This window comes from Apis laboriosa, unplaced genomic scaffold, assembly GCF_014066325.1.
Source record: "Apis laboriosa isolate Shangri-la unplaced genomic scaffold, ASM1406632v1 scaffold26_cov146, whole genome shotgun sequence".
Lineage (NCBI taxonomy): Eukaryota > Metazoa > Arthropoda > Insecta > Hymenoptera > Apidae > Apis > Apis laboriosa.
In genome coordinates this window covers 3279340-3307250 of record NW_025222592.1, presented here as the reverse complement: position 1 = coordinate 3307250, position 27911 = coordinate 3279340, and the positions used below count along the sequence as shown (strand labels likewise).

Here is a 27911-nt window from a genome sequence, read left to right as displayed (position 1 = left end):
TCCTGAAAAACACACACATATATATATATATATATATATATATATATATATATGCATGTACACGCTTTATAAATACATCAACTCGTACACCGAAGTGATTCAAACCAAGCAGAAGATTCGACTCGACTGTTAGTAGCTCGTTTAACATCTCTTCCCTCCCGCTTCGATTTATCACCCCCTTGGCGGAATACCAATGTACAAAGTCACGTGTCGGCGAAACACTCCCCTATCGAGCGCGTTATTTCCCTCGATTTCGTCCCTCTGGACCTTCCCAAGGGGAAACGAAGAAAGCGTTTCAAAGGCGAAGAACGAAGGAAAAGACGAGGAAACGAAGGAAAGGAGAGGGAAGGAAAGAAAAAAAGAAAAAAAGAAAAAAGCCCCGGTGGAACGAAACCTAGTTAGCCGGCGGAGTGGGGGCGAGACGGCGGAGGAGTGGGGGAGAGGAGCAGCGAGGGGAAGAGAGCGCGCAGGGGTAGGGGATCCAGACGTATTAATTAAACGACTCATTTTCATCGCACGACAAAAACGTGAGTTTAACGCCCATCGGCGGCTAATGCGTCGCCCCACGGCAGCTCGTGGATAAGGGGTAGCGTGGCCAGGTTCCGACCAGCGAGTTTCAACCACGGCCAACCGTCCAATCCTGTCGAGGCTGGTGTACGCCTAGCGTGGCTCCTCGGTACCTTCGAGTACCGCCCAACTCTGCCCGATCCTCTTGCCCCCACTCCGCTACGTGGGCCGAGGTGGTGGGGATTGGAAGCGGCTCGGCACACCCCCCACCACCATCCAAGAGCGCCTCGTTTAGCCTGTAATTTGCTCAAACACTAGCAAGCTCTCGTGCCAGAAACATCCGTCAGAGAGCCCGTGTCTGCTGGAGTCTCGAGATACGCTTCTAGCGGGGCCCAGCACCAGTTGGCTCTGCTTCTTTTTTTTTTTTTTTCCCCCCTTCGACAACTCTCTCGCGCGCTCTCTCGTGCGGTGTACATACCTCTCGGCCGGTGTAAATTTGGTGCGCCCGCAGGCAAAGAGCTCGATGGAAGAGGCGCGGTCCCGTGATATCGCAGTGTGTGTCGGCCGTGTGAGCTAACCGCTTCGTTGGTGCCCTCTCATTACGTTACAGTGGTGACATTTTTTTGACTCGGGTCTCGGGGGATCATCGCGGACGTTCGTTTGGGTGATCTCTTGAGTGACAGTTTTTATTTTTTTTTTAACGAATCGTTTAAAGAACGTGCGATGAACGAGGATGAACGAGTGGTGATGATTCCTTTGTGGAACTGAACAATGTTGCGAGTTTCGATAAGACGAGAAGAAGAAGCAAAGTAAAACTTTCGTCGTTTAAAGGAGGAAACGTTAGTGAGTGATAGATAGAACGACGAGGCGAACGATGCACTTGTTTATATCCGACCGATAATTTAACGAGTTTACACACACGCACACGACACACATATACACGCACATACACACACGCGCACGCACACACATACACACACACAAAGGACTACACGAAGAGAGGAGCCGTTCAGAGACAAAAAAAAAAAAAAAAAAAAGAGTTACCAGTGCGTGGATAAAAGTGTATTCAAAGTGTTCTCGAGGGGTAACCCGTGGCTGGACGTTTGGCAGGCAAGCGTTCTCGGTCTGGTGAGGGAGCCAGGGCCGAGGCGGGTGCAGGCATGCGGCGGACCTGACTCAACCGAGCTAGCGTGTTGCAGAAGTGGCCAATCCATCAGCCGGGCGTACGATAATCGTACGATGATGCCGCTCGCGCCGACGCCAATTGTTCCTGTGCCCTCGAAGCCGAAGATCGGCTTCAGCATCGACTCGATCGTCGGCGGTGGTGGGCAGGGGCGGGATGATCGCTTGGACCGTTTGGAGCGGGTCGAGATCGAGAGAGACGATGGGAGCCCCATGGACGTGGTCGAGGGTTCCTCCTCCCCCCGCGCGCGCAGGGTTACCACGAGATCGCCCGGCGCCCATTCCGAGGGATCCGACCGTCCCGTCTCCCGGAGCTCCTCCGTCGAGTCTTACCCCAACTCGCGGAGGACGCCGTCGCATCCGGGCGGCCACCATCACCATCACGCGAACAACCACCACGGCCACCATCATCATCTGTCCGCCGCGACGCACCTCGACTTCGGCCGCGCAACGGTGCACAGCCACAGCGGGGGATCGACGCCCAACAACAGCCCGAGCCCCCCTCACAGGATATCGCACGGGGACTCCCCGGTCGGCGCCCACCCCCAACCACCGCCAGGGGTCGTCAGGCCCAGCCCCAACTATCTCGCGCCACCGCCCGGCGCGGCGACCGCGGCCGCTGTCGCCGCCGAACAATTGAAGTCCCTTTACGGGCTGCCCGGCCACGGGCCGGCCGGGCCCCAAACGGGCCAGACCGAGTACCATACGCAACAGCAATTAGCCCTTGCCGCGAATTTGGCGGCGGCCCAACATTTCCAAGCTGCCAATCTGGCTGTGGCCCTCCAGGCGCATCATGGCGCGTCGCCCCACGGCCCACCCCACGGCCCGTATCCCCATGGCGGTGCGCCTGGCGGGCCCCATCCACCGCCGCATCCTCATCAGCCGCCCAGGGACAGCTATCCGCTTTACCCTTGGCTGCTCTCCAGGCACGGAAGGATCTTCCCTCACAGATTTCCTGGAGGTATGTTTATTTATACCTTTTTGTTGTTTTCTTTCCTTTTTTTTTTTGTTTCTTTGGTGGGAGGGGGAGGGAGGGGAGGGGAGGGGGAGGAGAGGAGGGAGGGAGGGAGGGAGGGCGGGCGTTGATTGTCAGGCTGGGCACGTTGTTTCGTGTTTCTCGGAACTGTCGACTCTGGTATTGGTTGGTATAGGGTTGCTTTTCGATTTCTCGTGACACGTGTCAGTGACGAGGATACGGAATTCGTAAATTAGAAGAGAGATGGTGGATAGTTTTTTTTTTTTTTTTTCCCAATCGATAGGGATAGGGAACGTGCAATTCTCTAGTTTGTGAGAATTTTATTGTATCATGTTTAGTGTATCTCTGGCGTTATTATATATTTCTTTTCTCGACGCTTAAGTTTACGAATTTCGAGAAATCTAGTTCGAACGATGAGTGTATGAATATATTATATATTCATACGCGACTTTTTTCCCCCATCCAGCTGTTCTCAGCTTCTCTCAAAAAATATATCTCATTTCCTTTTTGATAGACGGATATCGTACGATACTTCCTTAATATTCCGTTTATTCATTATCATATATATTTGTTCTTGTACAACGAGCGTACAACAAGCTGTTACACGCACATCAATTTCACGTGGGTAAAAATTAAAAACAAATACAGTTATGGATAATGGAACGTTTAGATAGTGGGAACATTGGGATAGGAAAACCCGTTTAGATAGTAGGTGTCCGGATGATGAAGGTTTCATTGTACTCTAAAATTAAATAACTTGACTCAAACTGTTATGACTCACCTACGATATCAATTCAGAATTAATGGAGAGGTTCTCCGGAGAGGTTGTTGATTTCTCCTTGCCCGTTGCGTGAAAACACGAGAAAATGGAACGCACTGGTTGCTCTACAAAACTGGCCTCTTACTTTAGAAGATTTATTATGGAAATTAAAGAGTATGCGAGATGGAAAAGATTTCCGATTATACGCACGCGAAAAGGAAAAATTCACGCGGCCGATAATGTAGATAACAAGAGAAGAGAAAAATCGATTCTCTTTCATTATTGGTTTCGTTTGTAGTTTGTAGAAACGTAGGTGTGAAATGAAAGAAATGAGAAAAGAGGATAGGATAATACCTAATTAGAAAATTAATATATCTGTTCGTGTAACACTTTATGCTATCATAAAGCCGGCTATAATATATTAAAATTTATTCATTTTTGGAATTGCAAATTTCTCTAATTATCATTCTATAAATTATAATTCTCCCTCCTCTTTTTTTTTTTTTTAATTTCGATCGAGATTATTTCGTGCAAATAGCGACTACGACTTTTTCTTTTTTTACAATTATATTCCTCGATCAACATCAAAAAAAAAAGAAAAAAGGAAAAGTCATTTCACGTCAATGTATGTTTTTACTTGATCCTTACCTAATCGTAATTATTGATTTACCGATCGTATAATATAATTAATTCGTGATCCACATATGTGTATAACTCGACGTTAATTAAGGCCTAATGAATTAAATCGCTTGTCAAAATGTTTCTGCTTGTTTATTCAACGCCGCATTAATTCAAATCCCCCTCCCTCTCCTCCTCTCCCCCTTCCATAATATCGGTATATCTATTTATAATAACACGTTTGTCGCAGGAAAAAAAGAAAAAAAAAAAAAAAAAGAAGAAATGTTATCGATTCATCGGAACGACAGTAAAATTATTATTCAATTCTCTCGTTTTAAACGACAATTCGTTACGGATCTCGTCGATCGATTTCAAAATCGTGTTTGACGTAGAATTATCGCTCGAGTGAGAGATATCGACGCGGTTTTTTTTTTTTTTGCTAGCTAGGAGAAGGAAAAAAGAGAGAGAGAGAAAGAGAGAGAGAGAGAAAAGAAAAAGAAAAAACGAAGTTCATTTACATGGATAGATCGTTGTCAGTTTGTCTATATTTACTCGCACGCGATCTTCGTCTCGAAGAATTCGCGAATCTCTGTGAACGACCTAACCTCACTTTCTTTCCATTCGTTAATTTCCTCGTATATAAGAACGAGAAGAAAGAAAGGGATAGAAATGAGTATTTAAAATCGCGGATTTAGATAGGGAAATAATTTATGATCGCTTGTGTTTTCTTTTTTTTTTTAATTTTCTACAACATTTCTTCCACGCGATCACTTTAAATTTTCCACGCTTTGGAAATTTTCTGGTCTGGTGATTTGGTGTTTTTTTTTTTTTNTTTTTTTTTTTTTTTTTTTTTTTTGGTAATTGAGTTCGGAAACGGAAGTTGTTAATTACTGTGCTATGTAACATGGTGGTCGAGAACATCGTAACCGCTTGATCCTTTCAACTTTTGTTGATTTTGAAAGTTTTTCTGGTTCGGTTAATGTTTTTGATAATTGCACAGGAAGTTGATAATCGCGGTAAACTTAAATAGTTTTGAATTGAAGATAACCTAAACTTTTTAAAAGCTTCGATAATGTTATTTTGTAGTTATACAATGTATAATATGCGATATTCCGAATGCTTGTAATTAAGATCAATTAAACGTTTTAATTTAATTTAAAATTGAGATTAATCTCAATTATACATCTCGAAAAAAATACTTACAATCTGAAATTCTTTCTGCTCGAATATTGATATTTTCGATAATTATGGAACGATATTAAAATCAATCGAAAATATTTTAGTTTCTTAAATTAAAATTCTCGCGAAAGAATTTCTAATTTTTCGATAATTATATAACATTAATTATTTTGTAATATATTACTCGCGTTATTAGATTATCTTGAAAAACATAAACAAGAATTAATACTTTATTAAAACACATTTTCACGCAGCTCCTTTTATCTTTTACAATATTTATAATATTTTTTCCTTCTTCCACAATATTTTCCAGAATAATTTACAGATTTACACACCTCGAAGTTCAATTCAAAAAGAATGAATCGGATAACTTAGAAATTAGTATCCTATAAAACCTTATCTCATCACACGCTCGTGTTGCCATCTAATCTCTCCTATTTTTTCCCAAATCCAAATAACTTTCCAACAATGTAATATATGTATTCTATTATAATATTACACGAGAGGATGGAACGAGGGAATCGGATCCTTTCGAACTAGTATCCTATAAATCCCCATACAATAAAATATACTTGTTACATCGAACATTATCTAATTTGCAACGTTTTAAAAAAAATATATATTTTAAAAAATTTATAAATTTTTCCGATTTTAAAAAATATATATATTTTTAGGAATATGAAGATACAGATAGATAGTTCCTTCTTTGATTCTCTGAAAAGTGAAATAGAGTTATTGGAAAAATTGTTCGTATAAGCGAATCCCTGGGAAATTGGGATGAGAATTTTTCCACTTCCCAAACAACCCATGACATTTCTCAAATGGACTCGTATTCACACGGATTCTTATTCGCCACCATATAGAGAATCTCTGCACGGAAGAATCGATTATTTGAAAATCGGTTATCCCTTATCATCCGACACTTTTCCCCCCAACGTGCTCCCCAACTTTTTCCAAAATTATTACGATTACAATACGGTTACAATACAGTTTCACTGGATGATAATAATATTCACCATCACATCCGAAAGGTAAAGGAGGCGTATCTAAACTGTCGATAATTTTCGAGATAACCGGACGATCCAGAGAGAGTTAACTCGTCATTTTCCAAGTTAATGAACCCCAGTGGCGCGATACTCCCTGGCTTCCTCCTTCGTTTATTCCATATACGGGGACCGGTTCCATCCGTCCGTCCCGGCAAAGATCATCGATTTCGTCCCCATGTAAACAAGCGTACTTTATTACAACGATCGTTGGTAAACGAGGGACACGCGATAATTACCAGTGCACAGAGTTAGTAAATAAGAAGAAGAAGAAGAAGAAGAGGAGGAGGAGGAGGAGGAGGAGGAGGTGGAAGAAGAAGGGACGTTCCTCCCCCTTCCCCTCCGTTGTTGACGAAAGGGTTATGCAACTTGGACGACTTTCGTAATGGGGGGGAGGGGAGGGGAGAGAGATTTTGTAACGTTGTTGTGTCCACGACATTTTTTTCTCCTTCCCCTCCCTTTTTTTTTTCCCCTCTTTATCACGGCCACGAGCGAGGAGGGCAAAACAAGTGGCTTCGTGTAATTGATTCATTCGAACGAAGATAACCTAAGGAGACCAATTATGAATTATTCCACGATACGGCCATATCGTAATACAGAGATAAATGTTCTATCTAGTCACTGTTGATAGCGTGGATGGTGAATGGAGGAGCGATACGATGCTCTTCTTCCTTTTTTTCTCTTTTTTTTACCGATGGTGGTTGTGCTCGACTCGATGGTACGGATTGGATTTTTTTGATTCTGGTAGTGTTTTGGCGCCGATTTTAAAAAATATATATATTTTTAGGGATGGAGATACAGATAGATAGTTCCTTCTTTGATCCTCTGAAAAGTGAAGTAAACGGGTAGAGTTATTGGAAAAATTGTTCGTATAAGCGAATCCCCTGGGAAATGGGGATGAGAATTTTAAAAAGCGTGGAATAAAAATTGGATCGAAATATCTCAAGATTATTAGTACATTAGAAGACAATTTATGAGATAAAAAGTTTCATCAATTAATTAGCGGAAAAATATTTCTTTCGAAAGGGACATTTCACAAAGATAAAATCGTCGTTGTCAATTTGGACAACAGAGTTACAATTGAATCTTATCTATAAGAAAAAGAGGAGGAACAAATTCCTGTATATATGAGCGACGCCACCACTTTAAGGGAAAAATTTCCCGATAAAATTGATGATTCTCATTATCGTCTTATACAACACGCATACACATATCCACATGTGTTGCACGACACGACGACAGCACGCCAATTTATCTCTTACCGAGGCTGCCTGTAACTCGGATCTAATTAGCCAAGGTAAAACAGGTAGCTCTGCATTGTAAGACGAAACGATACTGTTCGACAACAGCTCTCGTCATTTTCTCTAGCGTTAGAAAAAACGAGACACGAATATGCGAAAATTTTATCGCTAGGTCGATTCGTTCATCATCCGTTTATAATTTTATCTCGCGACCTGATCGTGAATCACGCGTAACAGAAACGTGAGCGAGGCCGTGGTGGCGCAGGTTGTGTGTTTATCCCTTTGATACTCCAGAAAAGAGAAAAAGAAAGAAAGAAAAGAAGACAGCACGGTGGGATAATAATTCACGCATCGCGAACGAGGGTCAATTTGCTCGATCTCTTGTCCTCCTGATCGATGGGATTAGGGGGAAAACCGTGGACGGACGTTTTATGAACACGCGAGTGGACATTTAATGCGCGGCGCGATTTACGTGGAACGCGTTTGCGCGATAGGGGAGGTTATTCGAATGATGGTGAATAGAGATTTTGATTGGTTAGAAAACGTTGAAGATATGGCAAAATGAATATAAAATAATTGTATTCAATTTTGAAGAGGAAAAGAAAGGGAGAAATTGGTTCAATATAAAAATTTAATCGTAATTTAATTAATTAAAGATATTTCACAAGATGGAATCGTAATGATATTGCACACGCTTGTCTCTTGACGTGTAGCGACATCTACGAGTTGAAAAGTCGGCACCTCTCAGAAAGGAAACCAATCTAATTTGTTAGGTCTAGTGGAGCATGTCTGATTGGTTAAGTGTAGCGTATACAGATCAAACAGACATGCTAAATAAGAATTCCAAAATACAAAGTGTCTATCCTACCTTTACTCGTTCCTGTCTCCACGCTTCAGTTTTCCATAATACAAATATAATATTTCCTTATTACACGTTTAGTTACAATGCTGGAACCTGATCTCGTGGATAGCCTTTGGGTTTTTAGAGTAAATAACAAGCTAGTTGGGAACAGGATGATCAGTCTGTCTTTTGTGCATCAAGGAGGTAACCACCAAATTAATAAATACCATCAAAATACACGATATCGATTTTAAAAAATCCTATATATCAAAAAGAAAATATTTCTCATCTCGTATCGAAGCTTTTTCTTGCCCTTAAATTAAATCGTCCAAAATCTCTTTCTCTCTCCACGTCACAAAAATTTCAAACGTCTCTCCTGAAGTAGTAATTACGCATTCCTTTCCAACGGACAGGTAGACAAGAGCGGTCAACTTTTCGAATTCCCCTCTAGTTTCTTTTTATCCTCTCTTCCTTAACCTGAAATCCACGATTTCTCATGTATTATGCAATACAATAACAACAATTCACCTGCTCGAGAATCTCGGCCATGAAAACTTTCTTCTTTTCTTCTATCGCGCGAACAAACGTATTTTTTCCTTAATTATATTCCCTTCTCTGTCGAGGTTATGTGCTCGTTTCCGTCTCCAAGATTAATCGCTCAATCGAAAAATCAGGCTCGATCGGAAAATCATTCCTCCACTTCCATTTCTTTTCCCCTTCTTTTTTCCTTCACTTCTTTCCCTCCCCCTCCTCCCCTTTTTGTTCCACGCTTCGGATACGAAGAAACGTCGTAACGTTTCGTTTCGAGACGAGCGATACGCTTAGGTTATATCCTAATCGGGTGGCAATCAGGCGACATCTGGCCACCGCTTGGAAGGTAAGATACGAGGTCACCCGTCGGCTGACGGGTGAAGTCAACGAGAGGCGGAACGTCCCCGTCGATAGTAAACGGACTATCGACGATTACCATAAATTTATCCGCGATCTATCCGGGAGCTCTATACGGCTGGTTTTATCCCCCCGACAGAGAGAGGAAACTAGTTCCACGAGTGGAAAAAATGGTAGCCGTGGATGGTGAGCCGCGACCGCCCCCTAGGGACTTTTTCTAGTCGTTCGGGTTGACCGATGGTGGCGTTCCGTATAGTACCGGCGAATTAAGTTTCCATGGAAGGATTGGATCGTTGTTTATGGGCGTGGAGGATGGATGTCGTGATGTTTTGTAATTGGGGTGGGGTTCTCTTTTTCTTTTCTTTTCTTTTTCTTCTTTGATCGAGAAGCATCCGAATTGGGACTATTTTTTTTTTTTTTTCCCAAGGAATTCGTTCTTTCGTTCGTTATAAATCGTTTTGTGCGGGAAGAGATAGGGGAAAAAGTGGAAAGACGTGCAAATTTATTATTTGTTGAGTATAGAATAGGATTTTGAATGTTAATTTTAACGAATAACCAGAAATTCGTTTGAAAATATAATTTTAAAGATAAAATTGTTGAGGTTTCGAATATATATACCTTTTTCTCATTTTAAATTATTGTAACGTGAAATCGTATGATAAAAATGTATCGACAATTACTTAAGAGTGTCGAATTCTAAAATGTTTCAAAGTTCGTCGAAAACTTTTTGAGTTTCAAACAATTGTCAAAGTTTCGATGTTTCGAGTATTACATTCCTAACCTTATTTTACCTAAACATAAGTACGAAGCAATCGATGCATATAGATCTTCTAGAAAAGTTTTTACCAGATTAGAAAAGTTTATAAAGTTGTTTGATGTGAATATAATGAAACTTTAAGAACAAATCTGTTCAAAACATTAAACTAAAAGCTCTACTCGCACGATATAAAATTACTCCTTACATTATATCCATAAAAAGAGGTAAAGAAAAATTCGTATAAAAATGAAAACTCATTAAGCGTCCAAGCTTTTTCTTCCAAGATTCACGCTAACGTGGAACAGTATCATCATTCATTGTTTCCAACCCATCTAAACGAGATCCAGTTAGGGGAGCAATTTTGAGGGAGATGGCTCGAAGGAAGTGAAACGCTTAGGATATTCAGACACTTATCGAAAGGCTTGCCTAAGGCGACGTCCCAGTCAATGATTCGATGATGAAGTGGCTTATGATCCCGTGTGTTATTCGGTTAGGGTTGTTCTTTTTTTCTTTCTTTCTCTCTCTTTCTCTCTCTTAGTCAATTTTTGTCTCATCAGTGTTACACTTGGGGCAGTGTTCTCGGAACAAGACTCACCAGTTACCATTCGATCACTGTTATTTCTCGAGTACTTGAGCTCGTCGGGATAGGCTACCATTTTCAGCGTGACTCGAACGAGAGCCTAGCCGCTTATCTAATAGCTCGAATACCGAGTATTACGTAGAAAGTTGAATTTCCCAGAATTTCTTCGCTTCTTTTGCGCTCCTTAGAATCCTTCATTATCCCCTGCCTCCTAATTACTCAGTTTGGATAAGTGTGAGTGGAAGAGATAGGTGTAATCTGTGTGATGATTATTATCGTTATTATTATTATTTTTTGCAATTTTTCGTTCGTTAGAAAGGTTGAAGATGAATCGTATTAGTTACTATGTTGTGCTAGGAACGTAAAATTATAAAATTTTAAAAGAACCTGTTCCCAAGTATATATATATATAAATTGTCATTCATTAATTATTCATTATTATTGTGTAAGAGGATTCGTGTTATTCGATCAAAAAATGGATCGGGACAATCGGAAATCGTTTCCACTTGATTGAAAATTGTTTCAAACGGGGATACTTTTACCGATCTTTGCTCGATAGATTTGCTTCAATGATCAAAAACGTGGCGTTTCATTTATGCTAGTTGTACAGTAATTTATCAACTGATAATTATATTAGCGAATTGACCAGTTACAAATTATGACTCGTAGGCTTCAGTTTTACGTCAAATATGATAATAAGCTGACTAATAATTTATATTTATATACAAAACTTCGTTTATTTTATTACTTAACTTGTTAGATAATACAAAGAGAGAAAATTTACAATTTGTTTAAGAAATTTTATTTAATTATTGAAATTATATTTAATATTTCACGTTAAATTATTCGAATTGATTAAAGATTGATTAATCGCTGGCCGAGAAAAAAAATTTCTAAACCTAAAAAATTCTAAACCTAAATTTTACGAAACTCTAAACATTTTTGACATAGTATTTTCGATAAACGCGTCATAAAATGTAAGAATTTTGAGTCTACGAATCTACATTAGTTCAAATGTTACCTAACCTTATCTTATCTAACTTAACCTAAACCGCACATTAATATTAATAGTATCAAATTTTAAAGAATTCTTTTAAAAAATTAAATTCATCGAATGTTATTAAATAACAATAATAATAATAATAATAATAATAAATTAGAATCAAAAATTAATGAAAGTTAAAAGTTTTAACCAATTTCTCCTCGATCAAAGAATAGAATATTCAAAAATGGCGGAGTTATACACATACATGTTTCGATAAGGAAATTACAAAATATTAGAGATCGAAATGGAAATTAAGCGGAAGAAAAATTTTTGATTAATTATAGTAGATGTGCAAGGACAGCTGTTTATCTAATTAGTCGATATCGGTAATCACAGCGGATCCTGTCCATCAGCTCTTCCGCGTGTGGAAAGAAAGGGGGAAGGAAGGTCGTAGAACTGTTTCGATAAGGAATTCTCGAGTCAGTAATCTATATTCTACCACGACTTTGCCATTCTTTCAAGCTCATAATATTCGCCAAGAGAACTTTATTTTCTTGGATTCAACTTACTTTCGTGCAGTCTTTAGAGAGAGAGAGAGAGAAAGAGAGAAAGAGAAAGAGAACATTGGTTCTTATATAATTCTTGTATAATTCATGGTATTACAGATGAAACGTATTTTTTCAATAACACTGATTTTCTTGTGTATTCTTTTCAATTGTTACACGACTTATTAATTATTTTATTTCATAATAAGATAATTGTTTTTATTTATTTATTTATTTATTTATTTCACTTTTCGTTCTTCTTCGAGCTTTTCTTTATCTTTGTTTAGTTTTTCTCAACTCGTCTCAAGTTCTCTCATCTAATATTAGAAATTTTATCATATTTTTCTTCTTTGCAGTTGTGCTATGTTTATTACTTCTTTTTATCTTATAACGAGGTTGTCTTTACTTATCTAATTTTTTTCAACTCTCGTAATAACTAATATAGATTAATCTCTCTTATAATACTTACACGTATATAATTGTTTTTTCATAATATGTCAAAAAATATCATTTTCTCTTCAGAATGAACTGTCCACAACTATAAACCAATTTTTTTTTTTTTTTTTTTTTTTCATTCCCTCTTTTTAATTATATTCCATGAATTATTCGATTAAACATTTGTTATCAATGTGAAAGAACGTAACGAGCACAGCTATTAGCGATATTACCACCATTTTATACGTTTTAATCATGTTCTACGAATCTTTAATTAAAAGCAACGTTTAAATCTTTTTTATTAGTTTGGAACGTCAATAAAAATCACGTAATCATGTAACCGTTGTTAACTAAATTAAAAATACATAGAACATTAATATTAACGACCTTGCCAATTTTTTTTCTCTTTTCATTGTCTCCTTTTCTTTTTTTTCTTTCTTTTTCTTTTTTTTTCCCCCTCTTCCTCCTCCTCCTCCTCCTCCTCCTCCTCCTCTTTTTTTTTCCTCTCTTTCCCTCGCCTCCCTCCCCCTCCCCCCTCCCCCTCTCCTACAAATTCCTTTTTGCTCGACGAATCAGGAAAGAGATAGAACAACGATCACGGCAAGCACAATTAGTCTCTTTTATGGATCGTTTCTTGTCATTAGAACGTATCTCTTTTAAATTACCTCCAATGGCGCGCGTTCTCGAATATAAATATATATATATATATATTTTTTTCCTTTATCATTTTTTTTTCTTCTTCTTCTTCTTCTTCTTCTTTTTCTTCTTCTTTTTTTTTTTTTTTTTTATTACTCGTAACTGTCGATTCCTAAATACTATAATTCACCGTTTAATGTAATCGCGGGGTTTTATTGCTCGCAACTTCCTAGATCGCCTCGAGTTTCGATTCAGCGCATTAAGCAAGGGAATTGGGAATGTAACGACGTTGTAAAAAAACGATTTTATTGTTGAATCCATGCTACGGCTGTTTGACCACGTATTTATTATAATGAGCATACCGTTGCGCTGGTATGCTATAATCAAGCTCCGTTAAGGAGGAAAAATAAGAGTACTGATAACAGGGAATATTCCGATAACAGAGATTCTATGGTATCTGGTTGACGTATATAGATTTCCTCGAATCTAATATTGTCATTATTCGGATAATTGGAATTTATCGTGGAAAAGAGGATATTTCTGGTAATGATTTATTTTCTGTATAAATCATATGTATAAATATCTTCGAGTTTATTTTTCCCGATTGACGTAATTGTGAATGAACTGGCGAGGAAAATTCGTATGGAAAATATATTACTTCTGTATTCCAACCACGCTACACGTTCTATCAATTTTTATCTTAACCGAGGAAGAAAATTTTTACAATCGATGATCAAAGAAGAAGAAGAAGAAGAAAAGAGAATGTTACATTCTGGAGTATTCAAGGGTTAAGGGATGCGATTTCGAAAAGGAATTATTCTATTTTTCTTTCAACTTTTATCTCGTTCCAGTGTATAAAACATGTATAATTTTAATGATTACTCGTTGTAAATTTTAAAAAGTTACGAATAATTTCTTTCATCTGAAAAACGAAATTAGAGACGATGATGATCGTTTCTTTTTTTTTTCTCCCCTGTCGATTCGAGCTCATCCCTTGTTCCGTACGATCGAAGGGACGCGTGAGTTTTTTTTTTTTTTTTTTCGTAACAGTAAAAAAGCTCTTGGTCCGAGTAATTAAAGATATCCACAGAAATGCATAATTATAAATGTAATCCATTACATACAATTTTAAATCTCAATAATCATTTGCATCTATAATATATTATTTGCAATCATCATTCTGTTATCTATAAAACAATCGTTGCACAGATTTTACTTATAAGTGATTCTTTATTTTATTATACAGACCAAACACAAGGCTTATTTATTACTTATAAGCAATTTAAAGTCCGCGTTAGATGACGGGGACATAGCGCGCGAGACGGAGATGGAGCCGTCTAATCTCCATCTCCCTTCATCTCGGCTCTCAAACTTCATAACTCAATAAATAAGCCACAACCGACATTTTTACATACCAACTTTTATCCTTATTCTGACCTCTAGAATCAACCCTCCAAACCCTCCACACATATTTCTTCCATCCATAAAAGAAACAATACAATATTAGCTCATAGAATAATAATACTCAACGACCATATCATTATTTTATTCATCCTCGAAAGAAGAAAATCCACCTCTAAATAGTTAAAATCTCTTAGCGGATTCTATTCTTCCTCGGCTGATCGCATGAGCTGGCACGCCGCGATTTTTTAATGACGTCTGCCAACGGCGAACCAACAGTTGCAATACTAATTACCTCTAATACACGGTTGCGCAAATGGTATGGACGTGATAGCGAATGAATCCCTGTCCGGTTGGGGCCCCGCCGTCGACACCGCTTACGGAGAATTGATATTACGAAAGGGAATTGCCTTTGCAGTTAAGTCACGAGCAATTACCATTAGCCCGTTCTGAGTAATTACCCTTTTGTTAAGTGAAACATGTGACCCGTGGAACGGCACGATTCCGCGAGTGTTGCGCTGTTTCGTTAAAAAAGAAAAAGAAAAAAGAGAAAAAGGAAAGAAACCTTTGCCGAACAGAGACCGGTTCCGGGCTTGGAAATGCTAATTTTACGACACCGCGCGAGGAAGAGACCGCTTCTCGGAAAATTGATCCCGGACGAGCATGGTGATGGATTAGGAGGTTGGGAATGGGTATTGGGATGTAAATAAGCGGGTAATTGGGAAAATTGTGAGAATCGTCGTCGCTTGGAAAATGTATACGCCTCGTATCGCTTACTCTGACGATTGATTTTTCTGAAATTTTCTACCACGACGTGGTGCTCGTAGGACACAACCTTCGTTTTCGTCGTTCATTCGGAGGATAGATCTTTTCGAAATTTTATATTTTGAGGATTTTGGCTTCGTTGATTCGTTCGAAGGCGAGCAATATCGTTTTTTTTTTTCGTTTAAAAGTACAAAGTAACGGGACGTCGTGGATGGTTCGACGAAAAATTTTGAAAATTTCTGATCTTCTAAAGGAAGATCTTTTGGAAAGGAAACGATAACGAAGAAGCGATAAAGAAGGGAAAAAATTGAGGAAATAATGTCACGCAAGATCTCGATGATTGCTTTAATCGTCTGTTAATATTATTTTAAAAAGTTGATAATAGGAAAAAGAGATTGCGAAACGCAAGATCGTATTTAATTTCTTCTGTCATTAGAAATGTTAATTAAACGATCTAATTTAGAAGGAAAAAGTTGCGAGGTAGAAGATCACCCTGACTCCTTTTTTCACTTAATTTCATTAAATAATTACGCATAATTTACGTTTGAAATCCATTAAAAATTTTCAAAATATCAAATGAATAATTTTAATTATCCCTATAAATCCTTAGCCTAACGACTTTTCCTAATTTTAATATCATTGTAAACTTTTTTTTCCTTCTTGAAAGCTGTATCCCATCATTTAAAACAAGATTTCAAGAATCGAGAAAACTCCAATCAAGGAACAAGCCGACGTACATTTATTATTATTTCATTTTCAATTATCTTAATATCTAAAATTTACCATAAAGTGATTAAATAAAGGGATATTGTCAAAGTTAGAAAAAGTTACCAAACTATTATCTTTTTCTTTCTTTTTTTTTTAAAAAGAATGAATCAATCGAGAAAAACTTTCTTCGTTTCGAAAAAATTATCCATCATGGATACACTTAACAATCAAGATGCAACAACGCTCGACCGTTCGACGAAGAGCAACGGTAGTGACACCGATCGAACGATATCATCGCCAAAGACGAAGAAGAGTCGAACACTCCCCTCTAAAAATAAAAAAAAAAAAGAAGAAGAAAAAAAATCAGATCATCCGATCGTTCAATTTGCACGGTGGATCTCGATCATTGTGATCTTCGATCAACCATGACGATTCGCTCAATGAAGACGTCAATCCGATTCACAAAGGAGCGAACGAAGGAGGGGAGGGAGAGGGGAAAAAATATCGCGTCATTCTGAATGCGCCTTAACGCATTCGTCGACAGAGTATCCCTCTCGGACAGAGAAAAAAAAAAAAAAAAAGAAAAAAGAGAACGATAACTTGAAAAGGGAGAGAAAGGGCAGATACAGAGGAAAATAAAAATGGTGGAAGGGAATATAAAAAAAGAAAAAAGAAAAAAAAAAAATACGACACCCTACGTGAAATCAAGATTCGAAAAAAATGGACGACGAAGAGGGCTACCGGGCGCCATTGTTGGAACTATGGACACCCCATGGCGCGAACGTCACGAGGGTAAACGTCCCTTTAATAACGCTGATTAACAAGGCATTGTGCCGTGGAGGCCTCGATGGCGACAAATGGAAACGCGTGCGCGATTTCCATTACGAGTGTGCGCACTCGCGTCACTCGATTGCTTTCTAACTCTTGTTGAGTTTCACTGGGGACCACTCTTCAATTTTAATTCGTTCTTCTGTCAGAGAGAAGGAGAAGGAGGAGGAGGAGGAGGAGGATTCAGAGTGTGAGAAATTCGCGTGCCGTTTCGATTTCTCGTCGACAATTGAAAAAGGGCGGGAAAATTTGGGAAGATTTGAATATTTGATTTCGGCCGATTATTCGATTGATCTTTAATGCTCCAAAAACTTTGAAATTATTAATATAATAACATTCAATTGTGCACAACAATTCAATAATATTTCTTAACGAAATACTTCGTTACGTGGACGATCGAGAAAAGGCGGGAATATCACGAAAATTTGAATTCCGCGTTATTAATTTTCCAATTTTTCGCGAAGAAGGAAAAGAAACGTGGAAAAGCGTGACGATATTCGATTTCGAGCAAATATAACGCTGTAACTCGTTAATTGCTCGGTCGGCAATTAGAATCTAGTCTGTCGACATTACGACCGATGTGTCGCTCGATGCGTATGCAAATAAACCGACATCTTCAATTCCGTGCACGTTGAAAAATCGTCGCCGATATCCGGTATCGATGGACGACTGTCCCTGTGTGTCGAGCAGCGAACGGATCGTGTAATTAAATAGTAATCGCTCATTACCGTGAGCTCGTCGTTTGTTACACTCTCGCGTTACGCGATTCTATATATATAACATTACACACAACGTATATAACCGGTTTTCGTTCGGAATCGGATTAATATTATACGTTAATATAATGAAAGACTGGAACGCGCTTATTAACTTGAAATCTATAGGGAGGGAGAGAGGAAAATTTCTTGAATATTTTACTTAACGAGAATTATCATATATCGCTATTTGTTCGGTTATCGGTTAATATTTTATTCTAATACGAGACGGAGGATCGCGATTGTGATTAATCGCGAAAGCTAGTAGGTGTTTGAAAGAAACTCGGAACTCGTTAACTCGTCCGCTCTCGATCGCCAATATTTTACGAGTAATAATTTAATCGGTCTTGGTATACCGCCGGTTTCACGTATCGTGTTCAACTTGCACGAATTGATACATTGTTATAGGTATCGCGTTATTTCTTTTTTTTATTATTTCCTCGTAATTATTGTTATTCTACTTTCGTGTAGGGACCAGGAATAAAATTATTCGTCGGTTTATTTTTTCTCTTCGAAAGATAATTTTTTACGCGAGCGATTTCTCCGATATTACTCGATATTTTCAAATTTCCCGCTAAAGGGACTTTCGTATAATACGAAAGTCATTCTTTGGATTCCATTTTCCCTTACCACTTTTTCTTTTTCCAAGGGAATATAAAACATTCCCTTTCCCAAATAAATTAACCTTGTAATTTCATTATTTTCTCTCCCATCATGATGATATTTTTTTTACGCGAGCGATTTCTCCGACATTTCAAATTTCCCGCTAAAGGGACTTTCGTATAATACGAAAGTCATTCTTTGGATTCCATTTTCCCTTACCACTTTTTCTTTTTCCAAGGGAATATAAAATATTCCCTTTCCCAAATAAATTAACCTTGTAATTTCATTATTTTCTCTCCCATCATGACGATATTTTTTTTACGCGAGCGATTTCTCCGATATTACTACCGACATTTCAAATTTCCCGCTAAAGGAACTTTCGTATAATACGAAAGTCATTGGATTCCATCTTCCCTTACCGCTCTTTCTTCTTCCAAGGGAATATAAAATATTCCCTTTCCCAAATAAATTAACCTACAAATCTCGTTTCGATCACACTCTCGTCCCATCATTTCTACAATTTTGGAAATTTCTTTGAGTCGATGTAATTCTCGAAAATCGAAAAAAAAAAAAAAAGAAATAAAAAAAAAACACGAGACAAGAGATTTCCTAGTTAAACAACATCGTGTCCCAGGCATTACGTGCGATTAATCGCAACCGCTTTGCCGCACGATTGAAATGGTAATTTCGCCGGGCGCGCGTTACACGCGCTAAACGTTTCAATAGGTTGCTGGCGGAGAATAAGTTAACCGATAGGCACCTGGTTTCTTTCTTTTTTTTTTCTCCTTTTTTTCTCTTCCCTCTCTGCCAACATATCATATATATATATATATACCGGTGGTCGCGATTGTTCGCCGCGAATTTACATAATTACGAAGGCGGCCGGTTCTATATATACGACGCTTGATTTGCATACTTAATTCCGTAATTGGCGCTTCTTAATTGTTTAACCAATTCGATAATTCGGTGTTTCGTTGAGGTTAGGATGATACGTTAATGGTGACGAAATTATAATATTATTATTCGTTCGTCGTTGAAATTGAAAACAACGTTATGGAGGATTTTTTTTTTTTGAAAATATTTCGAATATTCTCTTTTCTTTTTGTATATTATTATTATTATTATTATTATTATTATAAGGATGGATATTACTCGACATCGTTGATGCCATGCCATTGATCGCAATTGGAAATATTTAATTTCCAAAATGGAGGATATTTTTATGAACTGTGATGAAGAGATATTAATCTAGCAAGCGTATACTGATATAAATTTCTTATTAATTGTTCAAAACGATACGAATTCCACCAAACAACGTTATCCTCGAACAGAAAAAAATATCTTTCTCCAGCAAATCTCCAGAAATCCTTCCCTTCTCTCTCTCTCTCTCTCTCTCTCTCTCTCTCTCTCAATCCACCCTTTCCTCCTGTTGTTAGCGTCGTTAGGCGAATCTCTAGGCGCTTCCTAGACGCGTAGCCCACGGCCTGCTTCTCTTCTCTTCTCTTCTGGAAGAAGAAGAAGAAGAGGAGGAGGAGGAGGAGGAGGAGGAAGAACAGGGACGAGGGTAAAACCGACGAGGAGAGGCTAGACGGCCTGTAATTACGAGAAGCTAAGGTTGCACGCAGCTGAGCCGCCCAGAGCGACTCGAAATTACTCAAAAATAAGACCAAATCGCGAACGTATCAAATTATAACCCCGCCTGATTCCTCCTCTCCACCCTCTCTTACTCTCTCTCTCTCTCTCTCTCTCCATTTTCTAGCTCGCGACCAACGGGCGATACGACGTTTAAAACTGTCCAGAGACGTTGACCTCGACGCTAATGCGTTTTTAATTGTTGCCAACAACGATGCAAATGCAAGCGATACACTCGATAACTCCCCAGGTTTCATGGAGGATTTGTTGATGGTTGCGGTTCCAGGTTGCGTGATATATTGCACATTGTGCAGAAACGGAGTTGGTTTTGGGAAAGGTGGACGAATATTTCTTTAATTTTATCTCTAAAATTTCACTGGAATTCTCCTTCTAAATCTCTTCTTCGTTTTAAAAAGTGTGGATCTAAAAGTAAGACTGATTTGGAATTTCTATTTAGTTTGGGAGAAAAGAAAGGATGGAAATAAGTATAATTTCGTTAATTGGATTGGTTGGTGAAAAATGAAATGGAATTTTAAGGAGTTAAGAAGGAAACAGTTTCGAAATGAAAGAACTCTTCTTCTCCAGTTTATAAAGCAATTTTTATCTCCTCTAGACTATAAAGGAAGGAACACTTCCACGGTTGAAACGAACATCTGCACCGGGAACTTTCCACTTTGTAATTCTCTAAGCCCACGATAAAAAGCACTTTTAACAATCCTATCCAATTACGTTATAAAAGTATCATAAAAATCGGCTTTGTAGGTGGTTAGAGCACAATTTTCTTATAACATCGTCCAATATCAAGAAGTTATAATAACAGTAGTAGAGCCAACTCTGTACAATCGAACAAGTTGTTTCAATAATTCGTATTATTGGATAAAATTTGTATCCAATTTAATTATATTTTTCCATTATACATTATTAATTAAAAGAAATTCATTATTGAGATTCTTCCAAGATAAAAAAAGAAAAAAATAGTGATTCTGTTATATCAGCCAATTAATCCATCGAATGGATCCATTATGTCCATCATACTATCGACATCATAGTTTTTTCTGGAAAACTCTCTAAACTTTATTTAACATTTCCACTCGTTCGTGTCTGCAGCTTTTCACGCGATAACGATCCGACAGATGTATAATAATTGTTGTTAGATTATATTATCCTGATTTCGAGTTAATCGATTCGATTTAATGCGAAGAGGCTTTGTTGTTTGTGCATATTTGTGTCGCCTTTTACACGTTTGGAATAATTAACGAGTGATAGCGGTTTTAAGTATAATGTGGCTACGTTTTTTCCATCGTTGCTCTATTGATTCTTGAAATTTTAAAAATGACACATAGAACGCACCGTTTCGCGTTTCGTGCCAGATTTTACAGATTGCAAGTAGTTTACGATTCATTTTTGTCCGTTGTTTTCAGGAAATTTATCGTTGTATAAAATAGGGACATATATATATATATAAAGAAAAAAAAAAGAGAAGAAAGGAAAAGGAATAAGTATGGAAGTTTGAAATTATTCCGTCAATTTTGTTGCGATATGTTGTAATCAAGAGATGAAGAAATATTCTTGTAAATGAAAGTCGTATTCAAACATGAAATACGTATAAACTTTCAATATAGAATATTATAGATTAATTTATTATCAATAAATAGATTGATATGAAATATTCGATAATATTTTTTTAGTTTTAGTTTGATCTTGTGTGTGATCTTGAAAGTCATTCTTTATACGTTATTCAAATAGTTAAAAATAATAATAATAAATAATAGTTTAAAGAAATATATCTAAGTCAACTTTCACCATCCATTTTGAAAAAAGAAAAATTAAGAGTAAACAAATTTAGAGAAATTTAAAGCAATTCCATTCATTCGCAAATTTCATCCAAATTTTAACTTTCTTATTTGAAGAAAAAAAGAAACTAAGAGTAAACAAATTTAAAGAAACCTGAAGCAATTCTATCCATTTGTAAATTTCATTCAAACTTTAACTTTTGAAAAAAAATAAGAATAAATAAAGTTGGTAGTTTCAAAGAACTAGTCAATAGTTTTAAAGAAATTTACAAATTTCATGAACAAATTTAAAGAAACCTGAAGCAATTCCATCCATTTGTAAATTTCATTCAAACTTTAACTTTTGAAAAAAAATAAGAATAAACAAAGTTGGTAGTTTCAAAGAACTAGTCAATAGTTTTAAAGAAATTTACAAATTTCATGAACAAATTTAAAGAAACCTGAAGCAATTCCATCCATTTGCAAATTTCGTCCAAACTTCAACTTTCTGTTTTTGTAAAGGAAAAAAACTAAGAATAAATTTAAAGAAATCTAAACAATTCCATCTCTTTGCAAATTTTAATTTTCTTCTTTTGAAAAAAACTAAGAATAAACAAACTTAAAGAAATTTAAAGCAATTCCATCTAAATCTCAATTTTCTCATTTGAAAAAGAAAACCAAGAGTAAACAAATTTAAAGAAAATGAAACAATTCCATCCATTTGTAAATTTCATTCAAATCTCAACTTTCTGATTTGAAAAAAAAGAACTAAGAATAAACAAATTCAAAGAAACCTGAAGCAATTCCATCCAAATCTCAATTTTCTCATTTGAAAAAGAAAACCAAGAGTAAACAAATTTAAAGAAACCTGAAGCAATTCCATCCATTTGCAAATTTCATTCAAACTTTAACTTTTGAAAAAAAACTAAGAATAAACAAATTCAAAGAAATTTGAAGCAATTCCAAATCTCAATTTTCTCATTTGAAAAAGAAAACCAAGAGTACAAACAAATTTAAAGAAACCTGAAGCAATTCCATCCATTTGCAAATTTCATTCAAACTTTAACTTTTGAAAAAAAAACTAAAAATAAACAAATTCAAAGAAATTTGAAGCAATTCCAAATCTCAATTTTCTCATTTGAAAAAGAAAACCAAGAGTAAACAAATTTAAAGAAATCTGAAGCAATTCCATCCATTTGCAAATTTCATTCAAACTTTAACTTTTGAAAAAAAACTAAGAATAAACAAATTCAAAGAAATTTGAAGCAATTCCAAATCTCAATTTTCTCATTTGAAAAAGAAAAACCAAGAGTAAACAAATTTAAAGAAAACAATTCCATTCATTTGCAAATTTCATCCAAGCTTCAACTTTCTCCTTTCGAAAAAGAAAAAAAAACAAAAACAAAAACAAAAACTAAATAATAAACAAAAACAGAGAAACCTCAAACAATTCCATCCTTAATTCCATCCATTTGCAAATCTCGTCCGAATCTCTTCTCTTCTTTCTCTCCTTCAAAGAGAAGAAAGAGAAAAGGAGGAAGAGAGGAGAAGGAATTCATCGGTTAATCGGTGACGCGTGCACGATCGCGTTCCCCGGATATAAAAAGCCGAAGCAGATTCAGTTCACGGGCTATCGATCGATCGCGGAGTCGCATCGCCACGCGAATGCATGAAATGTTAACTGGGTCTTTAAGTCGCACGCACGTTCGCGAGCCTCTCGAGCGAGAAGGTCGCTCGGATGGCTCGGCGGCTTAATGGCCGCATCACGTATGCACAAGCTTGCTTAAATAAGACGCGTTTTCCACGTGCCCGGCCGACCGTTCCTCCGCGATCTCCGCTTTTAAACGCGCATCCTTGATGGATCCCGCGTTGCCTTGGCCGGCTGTAAACAATGCTCTGACCACGATCCAATGGATGATTGTCAGTCGATACGAGGATGATCGATCGTGTGCGCCTCGTTGAAAATTATAGCAGACTTTTTTCTTTTCTTTTCTTTTTTTTTCCCTTTTTTTTTTTTTGGTTCGTCCAAGGCGTGAACGAGTTGTACGGATTATAGGTATTTATGGAACAAAATTTAAAATTATTTCGAAATTAAATTTTAGATACTATGGGAATTTTTTTTTTAATCTGTTTAAATGTAATGAAATTATGTTTAATAAAAGGGGGATTAATTATCTTTTTATAATAGTTGGTATTTATATAATAGTCTCGATTAATTTTGATCCCTTCATCAAAAGTTTGGGAAAATTAAACATTGAAACTGCGAATTAACTTCAAATTTTCATTTTATCGATCCAATTTGTTATATAGAAAATCCAAGAAAATCTCAATCAAATTTCGAGATTATAATTATAATCCAAACTCCAAATTCCTTGGTTCAATCACAGTGCAAAAAGTTCAAAACAAAAAAAAAAAAGTCCAAATTACAATCATACCACCACGTAAATATCTAATTTAAATCACATTTATTAAATTACCCCAATCTCTCCTCAAATTCTTCTTCTCATAAAATCCCGATTAAAATCTCCATCCACACGATCTTCAAACTCTCCAAACTCTCCATTTAATTCAATAATTACTCACCAATCACGTGTATGCAATGCTAAAAGAAAAAAAGAAAAATTCCAATTAAAAGTTAAATCTCGAAATTATAATCTTCGACAATATTAATCACAGCTGCGTAATCCGATTCGAGGCCGAGCTCGGGGGGGGGGAGGAGGGGAGGAAAAAGAAGGGAAAAGAATAAAATCGAATTCGATCGAGGTCGGAAGGGATAAACGCTAGCCCGAGAGAGAGAAAGAGAGAGAATCGAGCGATTTATCGTCCCGAGGTTTCCGGGCAAAAGTATCCCGGCCGACTTCCGGCAGACGTGGGTATCGGTCGATCGACATGACTCTTTCGAGGTGGAATACTCAATTACCCGGAGCGGACTTCTAGGTAGCCAGCGGCTCGTGCAGTTCGTGTTCGTTTCGTTTCTCTTTACTTTCTTTCCCTTCTCTTTTTTCCCCCCTTTCTTCCTTCCTTTCTTTCTCTTACTTTTCTCTCCGTACTATCCTTTTATCCCCCGCGTTGCCCTCTCCCCATCAGAGCAAATCGTTGCTTGCGTGTTGCTTAACATCGCGGCGATGACGTTCCTTTAAAAATTAATCGCTAACGCTAATGAGTTATGGGGTTTTCGAGATGGCGCTGTCGAGTTGTTGCCTGGTAAATTTTTCGTCCCTGGTTTCTGAGTGGTTTTTTCCTTTTTTCTTTTCTTTCTTTTATCGAATGCGTGTTGTTGACACTTGGTGTGAACATTTAGAACATGGCGCTGTTGATAGAATATTTTTTATATTGAATTTCGTGAATATGAATTTTTCAGAGTTTCTTAAATATCGTGGAATTTTGAATCGAAATATTTTATTTCAGTTTGTTGGTGATAAATGGAATTTTATTCGTTGTTTTTATCTCTCCCAACAATCACGAAAATCGTAGAGAAAAGATTGGAATATCTAAAAAGCTATATACAATACAAATTTCAATGTATAAATATAAACGTTTCAATGGTGGAAAAATAAATTCACGGTTATTGGCGATATTAAATTGATATCAATATCAACTAAATGAGCACTTTAAATTTAAAACGAGTGCGATCCCACTCGACAATTTCGTTCGCGCGTGGTGGCATAAATCACAGGAATAATTTCATCTCGTAGTCGGGGAGTGACATTGAGTAATTCATGTGTGTTTCTTGCCTCTGTGCGTTCCAGGTCCCGACATACCAGGCTTTCTCCTCCAGCCATTCAGGAAGCCGAAGAGAATAAGGACGGCCTTCAGCCCCAGTCAGTTGCTGAAGCTGGAGCACGCGTTCGAGAAAAATCACTACGTCGTCGGCGCGGAGAGGAAGCAGCTGGCGCAGGCGCTCTCGTTGACGGAAACGCAGGTAACATCCTCCATCTATTCGATATAGGATCAACCCCTTCCAACTTACTCGAGTTCCAATCCTGTTACAATCTTTCGTTAATTCGTCAAATCTTAAAATTAATGTAATTTTTAAGGGGATATTCGTGCTGGAAATATTTGTGAGGAATTGAAATAACCTGTCATCTGAATATTATTTGGATTTCGTTCTTGATATTTTATGATCTCTTTTAAAAATCATTTAATTATACTTGTTGGATAATTTGCAAATTTAATCAGTTATATTTATTTCTATTAATATCTTTTAAATTTTTATAAAAAATTTTTTAAAGGATTAATTATTATTTGCATGAATAAAAGTATAATGAACGAAAGAAGAGTCAAAATAGTAATATTCTTTCTTTTATTATTAAATTAATAATTTTAATAAATTGTTTCATAAAGTTTTATTCAAATTTTTCTGTATATAATCCAAGATAAAATAATACAGAAATTTTACTGACAATTATTTAAATAATTTTCATCCACGTGTAAAATTTATAATACAGTATAAATATAGATAGAAAGATTAAAAGAAGCATATAATCAGATACAGAAAAAATTTATTATCGTAATTACAATTATAATTTATTTTCATCATCCTCGACAAACATTTTAACAATTATTCGAGTACCCAGATTCGACAAAAGGAAAAAAAAAAATAAAAATAAAAATAAAAATAAAATAAAATAAAATTCGATGTAATTTCATGGCGTGCAGTCTTGATCAGATCGAATGTCGTACAATTAAATTTGATCAAAGATTAGTAAGTTAACAGCGTGGAAATAGTACACGAGACGATGATGGCCTGATGATTAATCTCGACGTCTGTGAACAATTATTTCCGTCAAAACGATTTGCAAAAATCGGATTGGTTGCCATGCTTCGTGGATAATTACTCGATAATTAGAACGATAATTACAACACAAGGTGCGAATCTGGCATCAAATTACCTTGTTTAACGAGAATAGATGTTCAATTATCTGTAAACAAAACTTCACACAGCTTGTCCAATTCATGCATTCCGAATTTGCTTAATATTAATTTGCAATTGAGAATTTTTTTGCAGCAGAGAAATGGATATTTTTATTTGTAACAATTTCAAGTTTTATAAAAAGCAACAAAGTAAGAAAGAAAGAAAGTTGGAACTTTCCTCTTATTACAAGATTTCTTCAATTGATTCTTTCGACGAGTTCAAATCTTTTTAAACGTGTTCCAAAAACGTGATTTTGAATAACACTGTTATTCACTTGATAGATTCGACGTTTTTACAATTTTTTACTTTTTGACAAATTTTTCATTCGGCAAAAAAAAAAAAAAAAAAAGAAAAAAAAAGAAAAGAAAAGAGAAATCAAAAAGCTTATATAATAAAAATTTTATCGTTCGTTAATAAATTTGGATGTAAATTAATTTTTTTAAAACAAAATTTCTATTTATTCCTCACAATATATCTATTTTATTATCCATTATTTAACAACGGTATATACTATTAAGTAAACATCAATCATACAATATTCTAGCGTAAAAGTAAAAATTCCAAAGAAAGTAGTAAATTTCACGAAATAGCCAACAACTCTGTAGAACATCCTCAAAATGAGATTTCAAGTTAAACGACCAATAATCCAAGATTTTATCACCCGAAGAATCGAAACTGCAATACCAAAATCTCGCCTTGAGGTAATAACCTAGAAGCTCCAACCAGAGACGCCAAGTATCCTAACAAGGTGTCCATAAATCTTCAAACCTCGTTTCCACCATCTTCGATCCTATCTCACCACCTAACCTCCCCTTACTTAAATCAATCCTCACCTTGCAAACACCATCGAAACCGTTCCGACACCGCCGCTCCATTTCAAGAAGACCAGTTTCGCAAATCGGTGTTCCACAACATCCCATTATTCCCAAACTATCCAATCAACCAGCCCTAAAAACTCGCTTTTAACCGAGTTTCCATCGATTCCTTCCTTTATTATCGTCTCCTCGAAAGTAGGGTCCAGTGTGTAACGAGAGGTTTGATATGCTAATAGTCGACCAGGGGTGGTGGACTTTTCGTTGTTCGACTCGTGCGTTTGAACGATCCAGATGCGTTATCCGTGCATATATCACAGGCGTTACGTATTCCATGGGCGTATTCCAAAAAAAAAAGAGGAGGGAGGGAAGAAAGCAAGGGGAGACAAGGGTGAATTAAGCTGGGAGAATGGAGGAACGGATGCGGCTCGACGCCATCTTGTTTCGCGTCGCGAAAACAGGCTTTCGCTCTTCTTGCATCCTTGTATCCTCGCCTCCTCTTCTGTAAGGTTCGTTAATAGGGAAAATTTGTACTTTCTTCGCGAAT

General features: G+C 36.9%; 1 protein-coding gene across 1 annotated transcript in view; it reads left to right on the top strand.

Moving 5' to 3' along the window:
• The first annotated feature begins 1150 nt into the window (after positions 1–1150).
• LOC122713802 (homeotic protein empty spiracles-like) overlaps positions 1151–27911 on the top strand; it is a 48679-nt gene continuing 21918 nt past the window's right edge. The window contains exons 1-2 of the mRNA XM_043934576.1: positions 1151–2650; positions 25387–25559. Of these exons, the coding sequence (XP_043790511.1) occupies positions 1747–2650; positions 25387–25559 (1077 nt within the window). The 5' untranslated portion in view covers positions 1151–1746. The remainder of the gene's footprint in view (positions 2651–25386; positions 25560–27911) is intronic.